Genomic DNA, 20,914 nt, shown 5'->3' with positions numbered 1-20,914 from the left:
TGGGTGAGGAAGACAGATAATATGAGAGGAATAAAATGGGAGTAGGGCTCCAAAAGTCAAACCACAGACAGAAAGACACACAGACAGGTCTAAGTTGTATTAAATGTTCTAGATGTTTTATTGGTGTTGGTTTCATTTATTTGACACACACGTTCTACTAGTTGTGATTTTTTTTTCTTGAATTTCAACCCTTTCAGCCATCTGAGATAGACCCAGCCTGAGACCGCTGGCCCTTCACTGGTCTCCAACACATACATGCACACAGACCCGGGCCGGACCGAGCTTTATACCAGGACCTGGAGTGAACCAGACCTGGATCTGATCCGGTAATAGACCCCAGGCACATGGACTCATCATCACCACTCACCACAGCACAGCACACTGCACCACATCATACCGACACACCTGCAGTGACAGGAACTTGAAGCCTTGGCTGGTGTCTTTTGTTAAAAACACAACCTAAAACCCTGCTCTGCTGTTACATTTTCAGAGTAACCTCCTGAAAAACCAGCAAAAATAACTGAAACCAAACGAAAAAACAAAATGAGACACACATCTCTCACTTTTTCCTATCTCACCAATAATGTTCTTCCTTTTGAATGTCTCTCTTGAGTTGTTTTTCAACATGTGTTTTTTTATTGTTTCATTTAAATTCAGTATAGAATTATATAGATTTCCTAGAGCACACAGAAAGATTTAGTTGTATTTACCAACTTGGGGGCGGTGTACTGTAATAGTTATTAACAAGGACAATGGTTCACACAGTGCACACAAACAGAGACAAAAGGGGTAGGAGGATGGGGAGGGGAGGGGTGTGAGAGACAGAGGGGGAGAGAGGAGGGACAGGACGCAATGGGGTGTGCTTTGTTAGGCCTAAATGAGGAAAAGCAGCTCTCACACATCCCCCCTCCCATTTTAGAAATTAAAAAAAGACAAGTAAAACCATCGAAACCCCCCTACCCCACATATTAAAAAACAACAACACTGTGGCCGTTGAAAACGGAAGATAAGGAAAATGGACGCAGTGAGAACAACAGGGAGATGACCACTCCGCTGGTCCTCCACAGACAGGAGATGGAGGCGAGAGGTGGCAGTCGAAGTGGTGTCGGCGGTGGGATCTCACTGTGTGGTCTTTATATCTGTGTGTGATTGGAGGACAAGCAAAGGGTTGGCGAGGAGGGAAAAGAGAGAGGAATGGAGGTACAGAGAAAGACAGGTTCGGGGGAGCAGGGGAAGAAGAGGGGAGGGGAAGGAGCTGGATGGCCCTTTTTGCAGAGCATAGACACTCCCTTTGTATCCTTAGCTCATTCAAATCTACATACACAATATGCAGCTGCCGTTTGGTAGATATATTGGTTTATGTACACAGCAGTGAGAGAACACATGCAAAGAGTATCATAGGAGATGGGAAGAAAGGGGGCAGGTCAATGTAGAAAGTTGTAAAGGTGCTTTTGCTGTTTTTAATCTTTGGGGCAGTTGTGATGAAAATTGCTTCAAAGCGTTTTTTGTCTTTAAGGGGGCGGGGCATCTGGAGGTGTGTCTTGCCGGGGATGGAGTGACAGGAGGGAGCAATAAATGGAAGATGAAGGGGATTTGAGCAAAGATGCTCCGTCGATCAATAGTATGTCTCCCTTTCCACCCAACCTGGAGTGCAAATGAGAGAGAAAGAGAGAGAGAGACACAGAAGAAAAGTTCACAGTTAATTCATTATGCTTTTCAGTCATATTTTCGAAAGTTTCCATTTTATCAGGTTTTAGTTAAAGGACAAGTTAGCTGCTAGTGTTGTTTGAAGACAAGATCCTAAAGCTCACTAACTTACACATTACATTTCATTTATTTAGTCAACAACAGCGTGTTTCTAGTCTAGCGCATGGCCCCATCAAACCACAAGATGGTGTTTAACTCCTCTGAAGAAACATAAAACACTGAGCACTTATCGTGAGAGCAACACCCACCTCCAGGGTTCCGACGGATAAGAAGTTTTCGGACTTCATCATAAACAAAGATGAGGAAACTATAGGGGAATGCACAAAACCACCAGCTGGGCCTGAGGACAAGACAAGAGAAGAAGGAGGATCATTAAAAGCAATAAACAGATTGTAGTATTTGTAACAGAAGTATTGCATATCCATGTGATATATATGGTAATGGTGCTCACTTTAGAGGAAACATCCTGAGTGCCACATCCATGCCTGGGCAATAGGACAAGAAGGCAGCCAGGGCTGTCTCTTCAAACAGGCCAAAGATCAAGATTTTGTTCCTGGGTGAGGAAACATATTAAATATTAAACAGGAGAAATGGTGATGCAGAGATGAAGTTACTTGTGAGAACATGCAAACTCCACACAGAAAGGACCAAATATATGTTTAGGTCGAGTTGTTGGACTCACTTCATGCCCTGCTGGAACACAGAGTTACGTCTGGTCTTGCAGACGATGACATCAGCCCACTGCACTACCACAATACTGACAAAGAAGGCTGTGTGGCATGTGAATTCCACAATCTTCCTCTGCTCGTATGTCTGAAGAGGCAAGGAAGGGCAGAATGACAGTGAGGTCACGTAACCTAACCTGAAAACACTCATGCACAATTTCACCCAAACACAGACATAGCCTACTTATACTACACACTTACCCACTGCTGTCCATAGCTGTCTTCAAGGTCATTAGTAGCACGATCATCCCAGTCGAGCCTGATGTTTACTAGTCGGGAGGGCAGGAAACCATTTTCAGCCAAGATCACAAAGTAGGAGAAGAAGCCTCCCAGAGCCTGAATCATACCTGAAGAAAAACACACGGATAAAGCGACAGATATTAAAGATTACTGACTTCCTTAATCTAGTTTCCCCCCAAAACACTGCAGACAGGTCCAAAGATAATCCAGCGGTTGTTGCTGGTAAACAATCAGGGGGGATAAAGTTGATTTGAACACAAAATTACTTTCAGGCAACAAAGATCACACTTCAATCCACATCAAAGGCAATTCACAACCTGGATCAACAGACCCATCTTCAGTTCACCTACCAATTTGTCCATAGGCAATGCTGATAAGCCTCTCGTTCACCAGCTTGTCCCTGAATGGGTTCCTGGGCTGACGCTTCATGATGTCGCTCTCAGCTGCTTCATAAGCCAGGGAGATGGCTGGCACCTGGGGGGAGAGGAGGAAATGTGAACTTTTAGTACTGAAGTACATGAAGCTGTACGTGTCATATTGAGCACAGGGTGTTTGATGAGCTCTCACCATGTCAGTTCCCAGGTCAATACACAGGATGGTGATGGTTCCCAGTGGCAGGGGAATATTGACCATGATAAACAGCAGGAAGGGTGTGATCTCGGGGATGTTGCTGGTCAGTGTGTAGGCAATGGACTTTTTAAGGTTATCAAAGATCAGGCGGCCTAAGGAGAGAGAGGCGGATATCTTACATCATGTACGAACTGTTTCTCTTTTCAGATTCTCTCATCAAAAAACTCTGAATCGATTTAAATGTTTTGAGTCTTCCTGTTGTTTTCGTCCATCTTGCATTGTCTCACCTTCTTCCACTCCTGTGACAATAGATGCAAAGTTGTCATCCAACAAGATCATGTCTGCAGCCTGTTTGGACACGTCGGAGCCTGAGATTCCCATGGCAACACCAATGTCGGCCTTTTTCAGTGCAGGAGAGTCATTCACACCATCACCTGTCACAGCCACAATGGCACCCTGGGAGAGAGGAGAAAAGGGAAGGTGAAAGTGAGAAGGTTACATGGCAAGTGCTTTTTTTTAAAAAAACATATTTTTCCCTTATTCTGTAACACTGTACCACAGAGCCCTATTTTCATTCATACTAACACAAATTTATTTGAAAAAAATAGTTAGATTAAATAAATCATAGAAATAATACCTCATGAATACACCTTATTTGCCTGTATTTGAATTGCAAAACAACATCATTTTCAGCGCCTGCTTTTGGATTTTTCTCTTTTTTCTTTTTGGAAAACCAAACAGTTTTAATGTAGTAAAATTGATGTGGTGAGCATAAGTTGAATAACGTGGCTGGGAGATGCTGAGATACTTTCCACATTTAAATGTCAGTGTGAATGTTAAGTCATGATATAAAGTCTCTTAATGTAATCTAATTGAAATAAAAGTCATTTGGTGATCAAAAGCCATCTTACCATCTCACAGTGACAAAATCATTACTACTGTGAGTCAGTCAGGGAATTTTCATTTAGCAGACAACTAGCACCATCTGCTGTTGTGAAGGTGTAACAACATTTTAAAGCCAAGTTCCTGCACTTCCAAAAACGTAATTTCCAAAAAGCCTATAACAGTACACAAGCATTGTACTTCATCATTTTGAATAGTTATAATTCAATAATAATCCTCTAACCTGTCTCTGGCAACCTTCTACAATGATGAGTTTCTGTTGCGGGGAAGTCCTGGCAAACACGATCTCTGTGTGATTCCTCAGGATGTCATCCATTTGATCTTGAGATAGCTCTTTAAGGTCTGTACCGTGGATCACACAGGCCTTGGCATCCCTGGACACAGACATTGAAACATTCATGTAGGCCTCGTAATTTAACATTATTTATAGGACTAAGTGTGTTTGAACACTGGTCTAACCTGGGGTTGACCTGGCTGACAGGTATATTGAGACGAGCTGCAATGTCCTCCACTGTCTCATTGCCTTCTGAGATGATGCCCACACCCTTGGCAATGGCCTTGGCTGTGATTGGATGATCTCCAGTGACCATGATGACCTAAGAAAACAGGAGCAGTTGATGTTTCTGCAATTTTCAAGGGATTTTGACTTGTTTTATATAGCATTGTATGAAATAAAGAGATCACATATGACACTCACCTTAATACCAGCAGATCGGCATTTGCCAACAGCATCAGGCACAGCAGCACGGGGAGGGTCAATCATGGACATGAGGCCAACAAAGCAAAGGTTGTCTGTTTGGAAGTTGACATCATCTGTGTCAAAGGCAAAACCCTTAGGGTACTGGTCCTCCGGAAGCAGCACGTGGCAGAAACCTGGGAGGAGCAGAAATGCATGATTAAGTAGAGCTTCTCTCCTGATCCCTACATCACCTGTGACACAACTCCCAACATCCAATCTTTGGAAATTAAATTACATTTGAATCGACCTTGTTTCAATAATTCAACTGCTGGCTGAGAATAGATATTTAGATGTTTTATCTATCCTTACCCAATACTCTCTCTCCCAGTCCTCCCAGCTCCATGTAGGCGTTCTGGAAAGCTTCCTTCAACTCCTCGTCCATAGGCTGCTCCTTGCCCTGCAGAAGGATGGTGGTGCAACGGTCCAGGATCCTCTCAGGGGCTCCCTTCATCACCAGCAGGTAGCGGTTGTCATTGGGATCCTCTGTCTCATGCACTGAGAGCTAAAGGAGGAGAAGAGAAGTTGAAGTGACGACAAAACTCTTTGATATATTCATATAATGTGCATTACAGTGTTTACACAGCTTAGCCTTTATTTACCTGGTATTTGTTGGTAGAGTTAAAGGGAATCTCAGCCACTTTCTTGTTCCTGTCCCTCATCGCCCTGACTGAGCCACAGGACAGCTCGATACACTTCAACAGGGCTGACTCTGAGGCATCGCCAGCAACATCACGCTTCAGGATGGCTATTGAGTCTTGTCCTGCTTTGAACTGAGCACGGTTACACAGAGCAGCAACGCGGGCCAGAGACAGCCAAGTCACGGAGCTCTTGTCAAATGAGGCACCTGGATGGGGAAAAGAAAAATAGGCATTAGTCACTGCGTGTTTGTGTTTGTGTGTATGTGTGTGTGTGTGTGTACCTTCTCCTCACTTACCAGACTGGTCCTCAGTGGTGTCAGCCTCGTGGATCTGATTGTCAAACCACATGTGGGCCACAGTCATCCTGTTCTGGGTCAGGGTGCCTGTCTTGTCAGAGCAGATGGTGGAGGTGGATCCCAGTGTTTCCACAGCTTCCAAGTTCTTCACCAGGCAGTTCTTCTTAGCCATACGTTTGGCAGTCAGTGTCAGACACACCTGCAAACAAATACATTTAAAACATATTAACGATGATTGGATACATTATTTGAATGTAGCAACTGTGAAGTCATGAGGAAGAATTTCCTTGTTTATTGATGCTTAGGAAATCCAAACTCTTGGTAAAATTACATTAAATTAAGTTCAACAAAATAACTATAATGATAAATAGTTATAAAATCAGTATACACATGGTAGTATAGGAATAGAAATAAAAGTAAGAATTTAAAGTATGAAAATTATGTGAGAAAGTAAGAAGTCAAAAAATATGTATCTTACAGAAACAAATGAGAGACAATAACAATTTGTTTAAGGAAAAGAGATACCACATGATATCATAACATGAAACGGGTCAAAATAGGTGTCAAACGACCGGTTCACTTACAGTGACTGTGGCCAGGAGCCCTTCAGGCACGTTTGCCACAATGATACCAATGAGGAAGATGACAGCCTCCAGCCAGGAGTAACCCAGGATGATGGCCAGGATGAAAAAGGTGACACCCAAGAAGACGGCCACGCCTGTGATGATGTGGATGAAGTGCTCGATCTCCTTGGCGATGGGGGTTTTGCCGGTCTCCAGGCCAGAGGTCAGAGTAGCAATGCGACCCATGACTGTGCGGTCTCCAGTGCATATAACAATGCCACGTGCTGTGCCTGGTTTGGGACAAGAACAGAAATACAATTTTGTAAAATATCACTTATTGCAACAGTATCCGTGTCTTGTAACTACATTTATGTACCATAAACCGTATTTTAACAGACAGCAAAGTGCTGAGTGTGTTATTCAGCTCACTTTTATATCCACACATTGGTAATTGTTAATAAGAGAATGTATTGTTATTGCTATAATACCTTCCACGCAGTTGGTGGAGAAGAAAGCAACATTTCGGGTCTCGAGGGGGTTGTCATGGGTACAGTCAGGTGACCTGCTCTGAGGTTCTGACTCGCCAGTCAGGGAGGAGTTATCCACCTTTTAAGAAACAGAAAAATAAATCACACTGTACTACAAGCAGCAAGAATTTGAACGTGTGTGTGTGTGTGTGTGCATATTCATGTATGAGTGTCCATGTGTACCTTGCAGCCATGAGCAGAAACCACCCTGATGTCGGCGGGGATCCTGTCTCCTCCCTTCACTTCAATCAGATCTCCGGCCACCACTTCTTCGGCATTGATTTGTACCTTCTCGCCCTCACGGATCACCAATGCTTGCTGTCGGCAGTAATGAGTGATGGTTAGAAAATGCAAACACACACACATATTGGATACTATTTGAAGGAACATGGTCTCTGGTTGCAGCAAAGGACTTTTTTTTATTCTTTAATGTGATCAGAACTCAGACTTAGTGTCCACCAGACTGAAAACAAAACACTGTGTGCATAACTATTTGCAGTCTGAGCATGTCAACCGCCGGCCATGTCACCTCCTTATGAAATACAGTACTTTTACTACAGTATGCTTTAAATGTAAATGTTTAAATGTCCTGTAAAATCAAAGACACTAAAAGAATACCTGTAAAGGCAAAACTGTTCCAACCTCATTTTGGACAGCAGCTGACAAACATTAAATATTGTATAAGACACATTCTGGTGGCTTGTGTATTCTAGACGATCTATAATGTCTGAGTCCAGATTTGATAAGAGAGAATTCAAGTTATCTTTTCACAAGTTGGTTTCTTTTAGGTGTGTGCATATTTACCTGAGGCACCATGTTCTTGAAAGACTCCATGATTTTAGAGCTCTTGGCCTCTTGGAAGTATGAGAAACAACCAGTGATGATGACGACAGCTGTGAGCACAATACCTAGGTACAACTGGAGAGAGAGGGGGAGAGACAGAGAGAAAGACAGAGAGATAGTTAAACATACAGTGTGAGTGTGGGTTGTGTGGAGGCACTGGGTACAATTTGTGTGACAGTCAAAGGTGTTATTTATGTCTCTATTTTGGAGTGTGGCAGATGTGTTAATGAGGTGTAGAATGGCCAGATGTGAACATGCGTGAGCAAAACCTGTGGGACTGTTTCTGTGTGTGTGTGTGTGTGTGTGTGTGTGTGTGTGTGTGTGTGTGTGTGTGTGTGTGTGTGCAGTGCTCACATTGTCTCCTGCAGGCTCGTCCTCAGTGGCTGCCTGGATGGCATAGGCCAGGAAGCAGAGGATGGCGCCGAGCCACAGCAGGATGGAGAATCCACCAAACAGCTGGCGACAGAACTTGACCCATTCTGGGGTGGTGGGAGGAGGGGTGAGAGCATTGGGACCATCCCTGATCAGAAACTCCGCTGCCTTGGCATTGGTCAGCCCCTGCAGGGATCAGAAATGAGGTGAGATGCAGAATTAGAGTGGGAACTGCAAAGGCTCTGCACTGCAGTGATGTAAAGTCAAAGAAAACATTTCACACATTTCTTTATTATAACTTTAGAGTTCAGTGATTGTTAGGCTTTGGATTGCCAAAAAACTGCAATACATCAATTAAAGTACACTGATGCCACCTAGTGGACAGCTGGAAAAACAGCCTCATGCGACAGATTTCCTGCACCGGAGAAGAACCAGCATCAACTCACCTGGACAATGTCAGTCTGGAATTTCCTGCATACTTCCTCTACAGACATCTTATGTTCCGTCTGAAAAAACACAAAAAACAGAAGTAATAAATACTCGGCATTGTTCAGTGTATTTATTTACCATTTTGCATGCAGGAAAATTTTCCAGATTAAAATAGTTTTGAGCTTTTTTTTTTTTTTGAGGATATCCAGTTAGACCATTTAATGTCATACAAGGTAATTAGAGATTTACTCCATGCATGCAGTTCACCTGAGAGATAAGACTGTCAGGGCAGCCAGGAATGGTGTCAGTTTCTTGCACTGAGGCGTAGGATCAAAGTGATGACCTCCAGACAACAAGTCAACCCTCTTACCACAAAAAAAATCATTTTTTATTTGTCCTTTATGAGATTTTCCTTTTCTCCAACAAAAATGGTGTCAGCTCATTTACTACAACCTGCAAGAAGATGTTCTTCAAAATTGAAAATCCTAATATGTGTGGATAGCATTTTTCTAAATAAGGAAATGAATTATGTTGTGACTACCAGGATCAAAAGTGAATTGACATCAAACATACTTTATACCAACATTTCCAGTTCCATAAGGATTCAGAGATTTAAAAAGAAGGTTTTACTTACAATGGGCACTTCCTTCTTCAGGTCATCCATGTCCTTCCCCCCCTTCTTCTTCTTGGGGGATCGGTCATCTTTGTCCTGTGTGGTGGCAACGCGGTAACTGTCTGACCGCCCATACTACAGACATACACACAAGTTTTATACATGCCTTGGGACTAGTTTAAGGAGATAGTGGCCTGTGCGCCTTTGTGTATAACCTTAGCTGTTCTCTGGGCTGGCACATGAACATTGCATTAAAAATAATAAACTGTACTTTGGCTCTGAAAATGCATCACACGCCCTCTTTGTTCAGAGAACTGTCTTGTTTGGCTTTCTAACAGTATTTACCAGTCTCCGACTGCAGCAGAAATAAAGCCAGTGGGCTTTACTGAATTGCCCTTGAGATTTCTCTCTCAGACAACAGTGAATAGCATCGCATCCCTGTGAAATGGCCTTGAGAAGTCACCTGCATTTCTCAGAAGGTAATAATGTAAATTATTCTGAGTTCATGAGGGAGATATCAGAGGAAAAAGCATTAACACTGTTGCATGAGTCATTGTGACATGAATGGAAAATGCATTACCCTGGGATGTCTGTTTTGCTGCACAACTATGCACCACACATTAACAACTGTGCCTGCAGTCTGCTCCACCATATCCGTCTGATCAAATAAATTTGCTCTGGTGTCCACAACAGCCTGATGGACACATCAAAACATAATCGGGTGCAAATGGTTTCACCTGCTGGTTTTAACTAAACACTTCCTGCTGCTTCTATCTTTTTTTCTTATCTGGCAGTGAGAATTAAAGACATGAGAGAGAGACGGAAAGAGAGAGAGCAGACTGACTGAGTTTACGGGCTCATCAAAGGCTTTTTGATTAGATTCTAGCATGTTCTATGCTATTAGACCAGATACATCAGAGATACTTTGATGCCAAGATAACAAAAAATCAAGTTACAAGTGCACACATGCATGCACACATAGACACATCAAAATGTCCTCCTACTCTTCTCCTTCCTGCACAGCCTGTTGTTCCTGGTGCACCTCTTACTATAACTGTACTCTCAGAAATCGACTGATGTTGTTAAACTAGATGTGAGCTGCCTATTAATAACCACAGTTTTCTCCAGCGCTGCACGTCCTCTTAGGACTGTAACTGTAAAACTACCTTGTTGTCCGGAAGGAGAGGAGCCTGACCGCTGGGCCACATCAATACTAAACGTCCCTCATCAAAGGTCAGAGGTGACATAGAGAGGCAAGAATCCCTCCCAGGAGGCGTGAGTGGATCCCCATGGACCAGCCTTTCATTGACACAACCATGTCATCAAGGAACTGCCCTTGGTGGTCAATCAATGTAGCCAAATATACACTGATGACTCGAAGCAGGGGTTTGCAAGCATGACAATAACAGGGTGGCCTAGTCCCGTTGATAATTAAGTTCCATAAATTTAACTTGGATCAGACATACTGATAATCAATGACAACAATCATCCAAAAACAAGATTTAGATTCAGTGATGTGTGTCAGAAGATCAGAAGGAGGGTCTGTGGAGTACCCCACAGCTCTGTTCTTGGTCCGTTACTTTTCTCTCCTCTAAGTTGCAGCTGCTGCAGCTAGAATTTTAACTACACTCAGAACATTTGACCAGATTAATTTTAATTTTCCTTCATTGGCTAGCTGTATCAGATCAGTCTTGAATGTGCGTTTGATGACTTCTTACTCATCCTGTACTCTTTGAATGCGAGGTATATCCCCAGAGTTAAAGTGGCTTCAGCAGCTTAAGAATAGTTTCCTATCATGTACAGTATTAGTCTGGAGCAACCTCTCTGTCTGACTCCTGGACTCCCTGTCTCTCTTGCTTTGTTTCTGTTGCCTTCTTCTGATGGAATTGAGTAGCCTGTCCTTTTTTTTTAGTCCTCGTGGTGGCGAGAGTTTGTCTTTTGGGAGCACCTGGACTTTGCTCAATGCCTTCCCAGGTTATTGTTTTCATTAATGTCTAGATCCACAATGCTGTCATTCTTAATGTCCAAACAGTCAATCTACTCTGTCCTATCCTATTCATACAATATCAGTTGCATGTCTGCCCCATCCTAGATTAGGGATCCCTCCTCTGCTGCTCTCCCTGAGGTTTTCCTTTTTCTCATCTAGAGTTTTTCTCCAGAGTTTCTTACTGTAGATGATTGGCCCTTGAGGCAATTTGTGATTTGTGATATTGGGGCTATACAAAACAAATCTGACTTGACTTGGACTGTGTGCTGATTTTGAGTGATTGTGCCTAGTGGTACAATACTGAAGCAACGTTTTCAAAAAAACTGCATCGACCTGAAATGCAGTTCTTAAGGGTATGTTTACTTAAAAATCTGTGGGTTTGCTGATTGACAAGCACACACCCATTCCACACCAAAACACACACACCTGCAGTGGGACAGAATGAGACTAACAAATATAAACTTGCCACTGCATTTCCTACTGAGCTTTAATCATGCTGCCCTTGTAAAATCATGTCTGTACATATTGAATTTGATCTTGATATAAAGACCAGTTTCTCTGGTTTGCTGTGCTCCTCATGTTGCTTCATTTAACCACATGAACATGTGACTGGGGAGCGCACTCTTCCCAACGGCCACTTCTGAATTCAAAGCAAACAATGACACCATTTGTTCATGTCAGGCAGAGTAGTATGTCAGTGGGAGGAAGCTGTTTGACATGGAATTCAAATGTACACACATACGCACACTCACCCACACACACATACATTCAAATTCACACAGAGAGAGTTCTGCATCGAAAGAGCAGGCAAGCAAATCTCTTGTTACAGCAAGACCAGGCAGGCCTGGTGAGGCAAGGATGAAAAGAGCAGAGACTGATGCAGTGGAAAAGTACTGCTGCTCATCCCCTCTGAGACACACCCCGGATATATGTGTGTGTGTGGGTCTTAATGTGGCCATGTGTGAAGCTGTGTTGGAACATACATAGATGTATCTATGTCTGTGTTATTCTTTAGAGATTAAGTGAATGGATAGTGGCTCTATATCTATGTCTAAGATCAAATGTGACGAATGACAAAGAAATTGCTGATTTACCTTGCACTCAAGTGACATTTGCCATAGTCTGAAAGATGACAGACTGGCAGGTGTGTTAATATGAATTCATGGATTGTGGCTACTGACTAGTTTTTTCCACAGACTGAATTAGGGGGCATTGTTGGCTTAAAGGAGCAGCTGCCGCTTCTGGTAGCAATATGGACACACACACACACACAATATGTCCAGACAATAGAAGTGGTTGGTAGGGAGGTGGTCAGGAGTGCCAAACAAAGCGGTATGCGATGATAAGCACAGACACAGAGAGACGCATGGGGAGGGGGTGGATGACAGACGTGACTGGGCAACATGGAAGGGGAGACGTCAGTGGGAGGTGAGGAGCGGGGAAAGGTAACGAGTGAGAGAAGCAGGTGGGGAAAGGGACTAAGTGTGAGAGGGAAACAGAGAGCAATTGAGAGAGAGGAACTGTTGACACCCTTCTCTCATGCTTCTAATTAGATATTGACCACCGGCCTTTGTCTGCTGGCTCTGTTTCAGTGTTTGACCTGCAGTCACCCCTACTCTAATAGATTGCGCAACCTCACTTGGGTGGGTGTGTGTCACGTTCAGAATGTGTTCTCACAAGTTAAAAGACTTCTCTTGTTCAAATGTAACCTTAAGTGTATGCATATTTGCGGATGTGAATGTTATCAGCATGACTTGCAGAGAAAAGAGGGGGTGTTCATTTGTCTTTTGTGTGCATTTACAGGCGTAAGGCATCTGGTTTAACTGTCTATGTGTACATGTGTGTGCTTGCCACTCAATCATTAATGACAGACAAGACAGCCCACAAGCCTCTCCTTCCCCTCCTCTGTTCACACCGGGCTACCTGATTATACTTTAAGTTAAGTGCATATAGGGTCATTGGAGAAGTTATAATGTAGCTTAATAAACACTGATAAAAAATACTTATGACTGCTAATAATGATATTGTAGTGTGTTATAAACCCTTAATTACACATTCATAACTTGTTAATGCTAAATAGCAATAACATCGTGCCTGAGTCTCAAAACAAGGTCTTCAATTTACATACTTGTCTGTTATCACTTCAGTTCATTCTCTCATCTGTGTTTAAGTCTGTGTCTGTTGTCTCATCCTGATTATCTAATTATTCATCAGAGAAAGATCGTGTCCACATTTTGTGCATTTACAATCTGAGTGTCTTTTCATATGCAGACGACATCAAAGTGTGCTGCTGCTGCTGCATGCGTGTGTGTGTGTCTGCCTGTGTCGGCGTCCAGCTGTCTAACAGCTCTGGGTAATGTAATGAGCCCCCTCGGTTCTGAGGAAGGAAACAGAGACCCATGGCTGGAATTACATACACTCACTCTCCCACAAGCACACAGATGAACAGACTGATGCTCTGACATTATCAGGATATGGAAAAACTACACGCTCCTCTGTGGATTACATAGTGAAACCACTCATGTCCAGTTACATTGTGGCTTATTAAAATGTCATTAAAATATCAATAATTAAATCAAACCAGCGCTCCTTGTGTCCGGTTGTATGTTTGATCTGATCATAAACTATTCTGCGGACCTGCTCTGGCTAACTACGCAGAGTCCTGCATTTTGTCCTCATGTGAATAACTCTGACGAAGGACTGTGTTTAGAGGGCAAGTAACCATGGTGACCGGCATGGCTACTGGCATGGTGACGAGGCTCAGCAGAGGCCTGGTACTCCTAGGATCCCCTGATGTGATCCGTGACGAGTAATAATTGATGCATCTGTAACCGGACACTGTATTCACTGCTGTATAACACAGGCCAGCAAGTGACTCAAGAAATCTGTGTGTTTTTTTATTCGCATGTGTCTGTTCGAGCAGAGGTGAGTCATTGTGTTGGCTACAGTCTGTATGAGCAGCGTCTACACGCATTGCGGCAGAGAGAGTGAGCGAGATGTAGAGCGAACAAGAGGGAGAGACCTAGTGATTGTGAAATCGTGTAATAAGACCTACAAATAAGACACAGCTCGGAACTCATAAAAATAGAGACCAGAGAAGGAAAGAGCTGGTCAAAATCTTATTTTAGAAATGTAAATTGGCAGTTATTCTAACTAACTTCTAACAAATACTTGGACTATGAATCATAAAAAGGCCCAGATGTAGGCCTACTTTATTAAAAAAAAAAAAAAAACAGCATTAATTGTGAAATCACACTTTTATGTTGTACACATCATTTACCCACTATATGACATATTCAATTTAGAAGTGGCACCTGAGGGAACTAACATATTAAGCACATCAAGGACACTCATAAGATAGCATAGGCTACGCCTGTGTAGTGATGGGAGGAGGCAAAGAATGCAACATGTGCCGTTCTGGTTCTCATTATTCGTGACACCACATGTGGAAGCGGTTTGTGGCTGGAAGAAACAACATTATGTTGCCATGCCATTAACCTTTTCATTACATGGCAACCAGTATTTGTCAAATATCCTGAGTGCCTCGGCCTACTTCCTCTTTGTGAAGCGCAAGGAGAACTTCTCCCCACTGACCATGTTAGATATCCATCATGGCCGCCCTCTCTGACTATGACTGTAAAATGTTCATTGTGCAGCTGCTTTGAAATGTACAAATAGTAATTTCAATGAATGTTTATAAATGTATTTTGAAATCTGTGCTTACAATTTTGCATCTGCAGAGATTCAGCAGTGTGTGTGTCGTACGTGTACGTGTTGCTGTGTGCATATGTGTGTGACCTTGCAAGGTCATTGGGCCATCTGCTGTTTCTTGCAGCAGGGTGGCAGGGCTCTGGGCCACAGTACGGGGCTCAGGCTGTGGACCAAGAGACATGGCTGTTGGGATTAGCTAGTCTGATTACTCTACTGGATTAGCCCACTCTGCTCGACACTGTTTTTGTCCCTATATCACTCTTCTCTCTCAGTAAAAGCAAACATGTATACATAAATTCATTTAGCACATTTAGTCATTAGTTTCTGATGTTGTGTAGTTTGGTGAACAGCCTCTAACAGTCCTGGGCAAGGGGAATACATGGTGGTTATTTTAACACTTGATAATGATTTGAATACTTTGTAAAAGAGACTGTAAAGATATTGGTTTCATTTATCTATATTAGCCTGGAGAGTGATGTGAAGGCTTCTTATCTTTCAAGAGAGCTGACATCAAAAGGAGAAGATTCAAGATATCAGACATGAAGAAGGAGGAAAGATAAAGTAAGATAATTACATAAAACCCTTTTTGGAGGAGACAGTGAGGACAACAGTCCACAGGGACATGTACTGATTCATGTCATGAACAGATCTGATGGACTGGTATAGGTAAATGTTCAAAGAAAGGAGATTGTGGATGCTTAACAGCACTGAGAAAATCTCAATCTCCAAACCACATAAAAACAAAGAGATTAACTCTCAAATCATCTGAGCCGTGCGCTCTCCGAAAACTAAAAATAAACAAAAGCAAGTAACAAAATCAACCGCAGGCCAAACTCAAAACCCCAATTGCAGTTGTAACCCCCACCCCCATCCCCTCCACCCTGCTCCCTTCTGTCCATCTGTCCGTCACCATCATCATCTGTTCATCCCACAGAGATAATTGTGCAACTTTGGCTCTACACAATGCACTGCCCCCCCAGCCCCCCTTCCCTGGAGGTTTTAAAGTTGTGCTTATGCTGCAGTTTGTATGTCTTGAAGTGTGTCTCTGTGTGAATGCAGCCCAGTCTATGTAGTTTAGCATTGTAAGTCTTAGTTCGTTGGTGCTGGTAGCGACCGTGGCACCTCGCCATGGTTGAGAAAGGGCACCTTAGGACTCCTCAGCAGGCAGCTGCTCACGCAGAGATGTGCAGATGTGCGTGCATGCACATCCACACACAGCTGCTGACTGCACAGCTACCCAAAAATCCATTAACATATCAGATTTGTGATTTCAAACCAGGATCTGTTGAAATCACTCGCTATTTATCAGTCACTCATCAGTAATACAACCACTGTTCATTTAAAAAAAAATACTCAAGGAATTACATGATAATTAAATCAAACAGAGCCAGGTTTTAGATTTCAAAAACCCTTTGTCCATTGTGGCTTGCCAGTGTTAAATTTGAGTGCTTTAGTTTATTCACCTAGGAACAAACGGACGCACACATTTAGACTCACACACACTTCACAAACATATCTCCAGGACAACGCCCTGAATTAGTAATGTTGTTGTAGTCGGGAAACCTAACCCGTCGTTCTCATTATGGGAGCCCCTCAGCACGTTATTGTTGGAAAACTGTTAGCCTTATCAGTCTCAGTGCCTACTGTAATCTTGTTTTAAAGTAATGTATGAAGGAGACAGCACTGACCTTTGCATTTTATTAACATTACACAAGCTGCCTCGGAGCTCACAGCTCAGGCCTTGTCCTGTTAGTCTCACATTGGTGAGGAGACAAACTGCAGCTTTTGTGCTGAGACATGAGAGAAGCATGGGTTCTGCCCTTCAGCAATATTCTCACTAAGGACACCGTCCTCATTATAGACGATATCTATCGATCAGAGACCCTCAAGAGGTTTGAAGGAGACAATAGAGGGGCATTGCTAGGAGTTACCATATTGACCTTAACTGACCCTTAGACCTCATAGCCATTATAAACCAGCTGGCTGTGCAGTCCAAAAGCCCAAAAGATGACGAGACGCTGTGTGGACATGCTCTTCTATTGGTCCCTGCAATGTGTGGGACCGATCAGTCGTGGTACAGTGCAGCCTATCAGCATCAGGCAGCAGGTGCAGTGGGGAGGGATGTGCAGCACTCTGCACCAAACTGAGGGCTGGGCCTCTGCAGAGGCCACACACACATATCCAACTCCTGAACTACCTTCCACGAACACCTTCTTCTTCTTCTTCTCTTTCACTGCACATGCCTCTCTAGTGCCAATATGAAAGCACACGCTGTTCTAGAAACCCTCATATGAGGATGCGAGGTAATTAGTAAGTCTAATCAAAGTCTAAGAGGAAACTCAACACTGATGGGAGCTTCTCCTCAATCATGCAGCACTCGGAGCAGCTCAACCACACCCACTCACCGTGACCCTCTGAAAAAGCCTCGGTGCTGCTGCTGCACCTACATCTTTCTTTAATCCCCCTATCTCTCCTGGTGCATTAGCCCTGCGCCACTACACCTCGCCTGCCTCTCCACCACCACCACCACCACCACTTCTCCTCTCTCACCCTTCAGTCAATGTCCTCTGAAGATCATCCACCCAACCCCATCCCGCCTCTCCCTATCCCATCTGTCTCCTGTCGTCCTGATAACCAATCCCACAAAGCGCAGCAAGAGGAAAGAGGAGCCATGGTAATATGAGCCTCGGGTCATTATCCTGTAACAGGATATACGGCCGGGCTGCCCTCCCCCTCCACACGCCTCCTCCCTCACTTTAAATCCCTCTCTCTTTCTCTCCCTCGCTCTACACCTGCAGACCAGTCACTACGTATCTACCCTTCCTCTCTCTCCCTGTCCCTCTTGCTCTCTCAGCAGTGGCACCCCCCTCCTCCCCCCACCCATTGGCGTCACGTGCCTGAAGGTGAAAACCAGCAGTCAGCCCATGTGTGTGCATCCCTGAGCATCACACAGTCTCATCAGCATCAGCCACTACAACATAGCTGCATCAGTGCAGAGAGCAATGGCCGACATTAGATGGATGAAGATGTGTGTTTCTTCACAGATGCTCCGTCTGCCTCTTTGTCTCAGACAAGATGTGCCTGTTGTCTCTCAAATATCCCTGACGATGCAGCTTTTGCTCCATAGCATCACTGCTGTCTCTATAACCCGGTACTTTCTGCGTGGCTCCTCCTGGCAACCTATCAGAGCCCTTTACAGGGAATTTCCACACCAGAGACCCCGCCCCCAGTTTGACGCAGGAGGCACGTCGCAAGCGGTGCCCACTGCGGCCTTGGGGAAGGACAGCTGGCAGTGCCATCGCACAGTGCGCCAGTGCGATTTTTGCAAAAGACAGACAGACAGACAGACACAGAGGAAGAGGGAGGGGGGAGAGAGTGAGGGCTTCTCGGCAACGCATCATAACATGATACCCTCATCCATCCATCTCTCCGTCCTTTCATCCATCCCTTTTCCCCCTTCAGGGTCACCTCGAGTGAAAAGCAAGGAAACACCCTCTACAGGTCATCAAGGACGCTCATTCTGTTTTATATATATAATGGCATGTCTGCAGAGCTGTAGCTGCAGAGCATCCTCTGAAATTACATCACTTCGATGCAGCTTCTCATCGAACCAAAACTTACGCACATCTGCAGCGCCTACATGTGTAAGCACTTTTTTTTTTTTTTTGCCACCCCATCCTTTTTGACGCAGTGCCCACTAATGTCGCTTTTCACATCTAAATGAACACCCCGCCACAGATCATAGGCTCTCTCTCTCTCTCTCTATCCTCGAAACCTATAACCTACGTTTAAACCGGCAGAGAAATGTCAGATGCTGCAGGAGGGAGGGGGTGGGGGAAAAGGGGGGAGGGGGGCAACATCAGTTCGTGCCACTGCGATGACACCTTTTTTTGCTCTGCCTAGGGGGCGGCCGCTGTCTCTCTGCACCGCATGGTCCTGTCTATGTCTGCAGCGTCATGCCACCGCATCGTCCATCAGACAGACTGTGGAAGAGATTAAAAATTGCGACTTGTTCCGCAAGATGGTGATGGAGCAATACAAAAAATAAAAAAATTGCGCAATAGCTCAAACCGCCAGTCGCTGTCTACACCTTGGCATTTTCCAGTGGGGCTGTGTTTTTCCAACAGCCCCCACTGAAAATTTCGCACAGCCAATGAGTTCATCTCGATAATTGGGCACAGATCAGACGCTTGTTTTTAACGCTTTAACGACGCGCACAGCAGATGAGGACTCTCATCTCAATTTAAGTCAAACTTCACTCTTAACGCGCACCGTTTCTTTAATCTATGGTGTGTGTGTGTGTGTGTGTGTGTGTGTGTGTGTGTGTGTGTGTGTGTGTGTGTGTGTGTGTGTGTGTGTGTGGATATGTTCACCGCTGGCGATTATCGAGTGCCTGTTATGTCACAAATTAAAGGGGAAATAAGCTGGTGAGGCGCTTATTCCCGGTAACCGCATTATGACGCATGGGTCATCGAGGGTGCCGAGGATGAGACTCCTCCGCTGGTGTAGAGCGTCCGCTTTAAGGACGCGATGGACACCAGGACAGATGCTGCTGCTGCTGCTGCTGCTCCTGTGTGGCACCAGGACCAGAGAGAGGGGGAACTCAGTGCCAGCCGGAGGTTTCAAGCGTGACAGGGCATGAGGAAGGTGGGGAGGTGGGGGAGGAGGCAACGAGGGCATTGGTACACCGTGTTCATCCATCACTGGGGAAAGTTATAAAGTATAACTATGTGCGTTTATGTAACCAAATGTGATAAAACTCACATAGGTCAATGATGGGTGAGCAGCATAGCTGTCTAAAATGAACCCCCCCTCTCCTCCATTCCCCTCCCCCATCTGTCCCTCTCTCCTCTCCCACACGAGAGCTCTGTCGAAATAAACCGATTAGGCCTACCATGGCTGGCAAGGTTATCTAGTCAAAATAAGGCCTATCAGAGACACACCGACAACCTCTAAAACAGCACCACGCTCCCTTACACTTTTGATACTTTGACATCAGCTCCCGTTCATATTTCATCATCGGGACCTATTTGATGAGTGAAATGATGAGCAAATCAGAGCAACAGACACGAGCCAATAATAATCTTCTATTCTGCAGAGAGCGGTCTGTAAAGTGAAACCGGAGTGAGCGGATAAATGCCGCTGCTGTCTGTGGATGCGTTAGACATGAGCTTCACTGGCTGCATCAATTTGTCGCAGTCTAGGAGAGCAGGCTAACACAGTTCCGCATTACAGTCAATGTCACTCAGACAAACGCGATTTCCGTTAAAGAGGAAATAAAGAATGGCCACCACGGCTCTTTTTAAGCGATATATGAGGTTACTTCTTACTTCTCAGGCCATTTCAGGTGGGATACGATGCAGTGGGAAAAAGTTGGAAACGTCAGTCTTACCCCCATGTTGGCGCAGTCACTCTTCTCCTCTCAGGTGATGCACGGCTTGAGAGGTGTCAGCCCCTCACGTTGAATTAGATATCAAAATGCCTTGCCTTTGAAAACACAAGAGGATAATGCTCAGTTTTTTTTACGGGGTTGGTTTAAGTAAATGAAAAATGAGCAGGAAAAAAGACAGACGTCAGGGAAGTTTGTCTATATGTCTGACAATAAATGGTCTCTCAAACCTTCAAAAAGGTTCGGCTACGGTCTTTCTCCTCCGTGCGTGAGACGTCTTTCAAATGAAATGTTGCGGTCTCAAGCGGAGCATCACGCGGGGATGCGCTTCCTTCCTGTGCTCTCTGATACTTGCGGTGAAAGACCGGCGAAACTAACGTGCCGCACTGCTACCTTTTCAGGACTCAGTGTTCATCCGCCGCTCTTGCTGCTGCTGCCGCAGTACTCCGCTCCTCTGGCTGCACCACTCCGCCAGTGGAAGAAGCGCCGCCTCGAGCAAATGACTGAACCAAGGGGCCCACTGCACCCGCCTCCTCGCAAACTGATAACCAATCATAAATCCGAGCGACTCATCGGTGATGGGATCGCTGACCAATCGGTTTGATCGCTCTCTTGCGGCGAGCCAATGGGAAGCCAGTTCTGCCCATCCTGCTTTACTGCAG

General features: G+C 44.5%; 1 protein-coding gene across 2 annotated transcripts; it reads right to left on the bottom strand.

Moving 5' to 3' along the window:
- Positions 1–94: 94 nt before the first annotated feature.
- atp1a3b (ATPase Na+/K+ transporting subunit alpha 3b) lies at positions 95–20,618 on the bottom strand. Of its 2 annotated transcripts, none has more exons than XM_085801644.1 (23): positions 20,483–20,618; positions 20,256–20,350; positions 9,187–9,300; positions 8,570–8,629; positions 8,106–8,309; positions 7,713–7,826; positions 7,092–7,226; positions 6,870–6,987; positions 6,403–6,671; positions 5,819–6,017; positions 5,484–5,728; positions 5,194–5,386; positions 4,843–5,018; positions 4,605–4,741; positions 4,369–4,519; positions 3,530–3,698; positions 3,240–3,394; positions 3,023–3,146; positions 2,634–2,779; positions 2,390–2,520; positions 2,159–2,260; positions 1,956–2,047; positions 95–1,644 (listed from the first exon to the last, which is right to left on the bottom strand). In XM_085801644.1, exons 2-23 carry the CDS (start codon positions 20,259–20,261, stop codon positions 1,616–1,618), a joined length of 3,069 nt encoding a protein of 1,022 aa, XP_085657770.1. In that variant the 5' UTR covers positions 20,262–20,350; positions 20,483–20,618; the 3' UTR covers positions 95–1,615. The 2 variants fall into 2 exon arrangements, with proteins under 2 accessions (XP_085657770.1, XP_085657771.1); XM_085801645.1 differs by having other exon boundaries at positions 9,187–9,261.
- Positions 20,619–20,914: the final 296 nt, after the last annotated feature.

The sequence above is a fragment of the Trachurus japonicus genome, chromosome 16, assembly GCF_045865225.1.
Source record: "Trachurus japonicus isolate A0001 chromosome 16, Traja_1.0".
Taxonomy (NCBI): Eukaryota; Metazoa; Chordata; class Actinopteri; order Carangiformes; family Carangidae; genus Trachurus; species Trachurus japonicus.
The sequence above is the reverse complement of the archived record's forward strand: the minus strand, read 5'-3'. Positions and strand labels throughout refer to the sequence as shown.

Excerpts from the sequence above, each read along its gene's own strand:
- atp1a3b (XM_085801644.1), bottom strand. Across the intron at positions 8,310-8,569 it reads TCCAGACTGACATTGTCCAG|GGGCTGACCAATGCCAAGGC; the intron begins GTGAGTTGATGC and ends TGATCCCTGCAG. Across the intron at positions 7,227-7,712 it reads TCAAGAACATGGTGCCTCAG|CAAGCATTGGTGATCCGTGA; the intron begins GTAAATATGCAC and ends TACTGCCGACAG.